This window comes from Oratosquilla oratoria, chromosome 37 (genome assembly GCF_046742065.1).
Source record: "Oratosquilla oratoria isolate Oo_2021 chromosome 37, ASM4674206v1, whole genome shotgun sequence".
Taxonomy (NCBI): domain Eukaryota; kingdom Metazoa; phylum Arthropoda; class Malacostraca; order Stomatopoda; family Squillidae; genus Oratosquilla; species Oratosquilla oratoria.
In genome coordinates, this window is record NC_134813.1 from 34,253,091 (window position 1) to 34,258,090 (window position 5,000).

At 38.6% G+C, this 5,000-nt stretch overlaps 1 protein-coding gene across 1 annotated transcript in view; it reads right to left on the reverse strand.

Moving 5' to 3' along the window:
* LOC143019422 (uncharacterized) overlaps nucleotides 1-5,000 on the reverse strand; it is a 298,664-nt gene that overhangs the window by 3,785 nt on the left and 289,879 nt on the right. The window contains exons 21-22 of the mRNA XM_076175059.1: nucleotides 4,030-4,255; nucleotides 3,465-3,528 (exon numbers count right to left, since the gene is read on the reverse strand). Of these exons, the coding sequence (XP_076031174.1) occupies nucleotides 3,465-3,528; nucleotides 4,030-4,255 (290 nt within the window). The remainder of the gene's footprint in view (nucleotides 1-3,464; nucleotides 3,529-4,029; nucleotides 4,256-5,000) is intronic.

Below are 5,000 nucleotides of genomic sequence, written 5' to 3' on the forward strand. Positions count from 1 at the left end.
TGACATTTATGTGATATAGATGAGAACAAACAAGCACAATAAGTGAACGCAAAGACGATATTAAATGAAATGGATGCGGAGAGAAGAAAGATCGAAAACAAAAGAGGTATAGAGATGCGGCTGCACGTGGTGGTCGTGAATGTTGCTGTGTGACAAATAAAGAAAGCCTTTTTTCAGCCCTATTCTACCTCTAATTTCCACCTGAATGAATGGTCACTATTCATCTTGTGACTTGAAGATCGATTCTGTTACAGGAATATATACAAATATATAAATATACATATATACACACACACACATATATATATATATATATATATATATATATATATGTATATATATACATATATATACACACACAGATATTTTATATATATATATATATATATATATATATCACTTAGAACCCTTTTTGGCTACCTCCCTTGGAAGGGGGAAAAGGCCTTGGTATATGTATGTACTTAGAACCCACAGTCACAAAGAACCCACAGTCGGAATAAAAAGGAAACTTTAGAAGAATGTGTAACTTCTATATTTCGGCTAATAGCTATAGCCCTCTTCAGGAAAGTACAGATTACAAGAATTTGCAGAGATATAACTACAATGAGATGTGAGTAGAAGGGGAACACGCAGAGTTAAAACAGGACGACCCGTCACGCAGGGCGGAGTCAGAGGTGAGGGGGAGGTGTGAGGTCTGTACTTTCCTGAAGAGGGCTATAGCTATTAGCCGAAATATAGAAGTTACACATTCTTCTAAAGTTTCCTTTTTATTCCGACTGTGGGTTCTTCGTGATTATATATATATATATATATATATATATATATATATGTGTGTGTGTGTGTGTGTGTGTGTGTGTGTGTGTGTGTGTGTGTGTGTGTGTGTGTGTGTGTGTGTGTGTGTGTGTGTGTGTGTGTGTGTGTTTACGCACGCACGCAGGTGTGCAGAATTAACACAAGTGAATAGATGCTTAAAGACTGAATGAACTATCGTGTATCATGTCCTCCGAGTAACAAAGATACAACTGTTGTGTGTTTTGTAAACACACACAAGAAAGGTACACGGACAAACGGGGATATGTTCAAAGGTAAGGGACGGGGAAAGGGTCGCTGACCCTACTTGCCCTGATGTGACCTGCCTTCAACCCTGTCAATATTGCAAGTATGTCTTGATAATTAATTCAGTTAGCAGTGTGTCACATTCAAAATACCCAGAAACCATATTTACGCTACTTGTTTACGTGTCTGAGATCAAACATGACTCAGTCATATCCCTAACAAACAAACGTTTTGATTTGGTTAATTATTTGGTGCTTTGTGTTGGAATAATGTATTATTCTCTAGGGATTGCCTTACACTGTATATATATACCGAGAAATTCCAGTTTCTATGCCATTACCAGTTCGTTCTATATAAAACTTATTATAGCATCTGGAAGAAATTCCGTACACAACACTTTTGTTGTTTTATCTATACATTGCCTTAGCATTCATCTTTCTCATAACCTTCGCAATCCCCTGAAAAAAAAAATAATGGAAGAGGAAAACAAAATTAGAAAATCAAAAGGACACTATGACGACATAAGTTTATATAAAAAAGGACACTGTGCAACAATAACATCTTTATTCATCAACCATTTCGTTCGCATTTTAAATCCAAATTTCTGGGTTGCTGCCTCGCGATTTGACGTAAGCGGCTCGACAGTGTTTGCATTGCACGGAGTTAATAAGCAACTTAACAAGGGATCGTATTTTCAAGACCGCAGCTCATTTTTGTTCCAGAACTTTGGTATTATCCCTCATGTTTTTGTTAAACAGAAATGGCGAAAAGAGAAAGTTACAGCCTTAAAATCAGATGGTGTATATACATATAATATGAAGTTTTGCATAAACGAAACTACATATTCTTCCGAATGCATAAACATATTTCAAACAAAACACAATAACGTGGACAGGTAATGCTGGCAGCGCCTTAGGAAATAAAAGAAATATATCTTTATTACGTTTATATAAAGATTGAATTCATGTAATCACGCAAAATATGATTTAGCAAAAGACTAATTAATTACACATTCTCATTTTTTGCGAAGGGAACACTAACTATAATTTACATGCAATTTTGCAATTCATTAAAACAATGACGTCAGTATATCGTATTCATTAGCTTTCTGGCTAAACGAGCTAACTTTCTATGCTGCCCAGTGATTGCATGAATGAAGTCAAACGCGCATTTGTGCATTTACAAGTATTTCAGCTCCGTGACAAATTGCTAATACATAAGTAAATCTGAATTAGATTTTAGAGTTGGTCATTCTCATAATGTGTGTGTGTGTGTGTATATGTGTGTGTGTGTGTGTGTGTGTGTGTGTGTGTGTGTGTGTGTGTGTGTGTGTGTTATATATATATATATATATATATATATATATATATATATGTGTGTATATATATATATGTATATATATATATATGTGTGTGTGTGTGTGTGTGTGTGTGTGTGTGTGTGTGTGTGTGTGTGTGTGTGTGTGTGTGTGTGTGTGTGTGTGTGTGTGTGTGTGTGTGTGTGTGTGTGTGTGTGTGTGTGTGTGTGTGTGTGTGTGTGTGTGTGTGTGTGTGTGTGCGTGTGTGATTAAATACTGAAATCTCCAAATAATCATTTCCAGTTCCGTTTGTCTTGTACAAATATTTGCATATTTCTTCTTAATTAGAAATCTAATTTTCTCTTGAATAAGCCTCGTGTTTGGTTTCCCATCTCTGCACACACCCTACTTCTTTGAACATTAAAGGACCCGTATGCTGATACATTACTTATGTCCCTTGCGTAGGTGGAGCTTATACAAGATGCTCCATACCTTCCATAGGAAAAATGATGTTAATTACCTGTATATCCTTAATCCTCATTTTGGCATGTGAGGGTTACTTAACCATGCTGGTCTCTCGTTCGCTCAGTTGTAGTTTCGAATCCCGCACTTGTCTCCGATTCCCAGCGGTGATTCTTAATTTCATTCGACAGTCCATAAAGCAAAGGTGACGGCTTAAGTCGCAGTCACGTGCCTTCTGACGTAAGCTCCTTACCACTTCGTCTGTCTCTATCTATGAGTCCTACAAGATCTGATCACGAGTCGTAGCCCTTGTTGTTTTTGTTGTTGTTGTTTTTGTTAGTGTTGTTGTTGTTGCTGTTGTTGCTATTGTTGTTGTTCTTGTTGTTGATGATGTTGTTGTTGTTGCTGCTGCTACTGTTGTTGTCGTTGTTGTTGTCGTTGTTGTTGTTATTGTTGTTGTTGTTGCTGCTGTTATTGCTATTGTTGCAGTTGTTGTTGTTGTTATTGCTGCTGCTGCTGTTACTGTTGTTGTTGTTCCTGTTGTTGTTGTTGTTGTTATTGTTGTTGTTGTTGTTGTTGTTGTTGTTGTTGTTTAGTTCTCTGTCAATAGAGAGAATGTAGAGAACGCTGATCTCCTTCTGGGGCTTACCGCCAGAGGAGGTCCTCCACCCCTTATATGCTGTGGTCGTGCTTGCGTGCTGCTGCTGCTGCCACTGTTTAACAACATACACAAAAGCGTTTCAACCTAACATTAATCATAGTTATACATCACAGACTATACGGGTCTGCTTAGTTGACTATTGAATGTCAGAAGAAGAAGGAAGCTGAGCTGAATACTGGGTCCTGTGGTGCGATGGTTTCAGCCGGAATTCACTCCTGAAGTGTAATCCTATCCTACAACTAAGAATCTAAGAATACTCGTTGCAGTGTCAACATAATATTTTTTCTTTTTTCATGAAACTTACAATGAGGCATTAAGAAATCTCGTTCATCCAGTCTTAAAAGAAAAATATCCCGTCTGACATTTGGCTATAGTAATGTAACAGACCATTTTCGCTACAAACGCAAACAAATTCGCCAAAACGCTTATTGGCCTTCGTCCGTCCTCACGCAGAGCCAATTCTGTGTATTTGCTGCCGAGTAACTTTCTCTTACGAGGCCTGACAAAACGGCCCTCACCCTCTTCCGCAGGACATATGTGACTGAAATCATACCTTCGCCTTTGCTACTCTGCAATATTCCTTCGTTCGGAGAACTGCTTTGTTTAGGTTAACAGCACCGACTCGTTTCCGTAGATTATCATTCAATAACTCTACCCTAAGTCGTTTGATCCTTATAAGAGGATTTCTTAGACCATGAAGGTGATAAAGAATGCTCAACTTGTCGATAGGGAATCCGCTTTTAAAACGAAACGGATCTCTACCTATTTTGAGAACAATTCTAAAAAATTAAAAAAATTCATTTGCAAAAATGTAAGATGGGATAACTGAAGACCTAACCTTCTAGATCAGATAAAACAATGGAGAGGAAGTTGTGAAAAAGGAAATGGAAAGCCTGAGAGAGCTCGAGGGAATAGGAGAAAGAAAATGAAGAAGAAATAGGGGAATAGGGACAACACAAAACAGGAAGGGCTCCGTCCCTTTGCGCCCGGGGCTCTTTGCTTCGATTGTGTGTCACCTCGAGAGGAGAAATTAAACCCATCTTGATGAGATCTACTCCTGCCAAGAAGCATTTTCCTGAACTCTGGCTGCCACCAAATTATTAAATTCGTGTGTATGTGCGTATGTTTGTGTGTGCGTGCGTGCGTGTGTGTGTGTGTGTGTGTGTGTGTGTGTGTGTGTGTGTGTGTGTGTGTGTGTGTGTGTGTGTGTGTGTGTGTGTGTGTATGACTATATATATATATATATATATATATATATATATATATATAGAGAGAGAGAGAGAGAGAGAGAGAGAGAGAGCGTGAGACATCAGGGGCTCCAAAGAAATTAACTAGATAGAACGAGGGACAGGAGCGATAAGAGGCACCCGATAATTAAGAAATATTCAGGAAAATGGGGAAGAACTGGCACAAGGTGGGGAGAGAGAGAGACAAAGAGAGAGAGAGAGAGAGAGAGAGAGAGAGAGAGAGAGAGAGAGAGAGAGAGAGAGAGAGACGGGGGGGGGAATGGCAAGAGAACCAGGA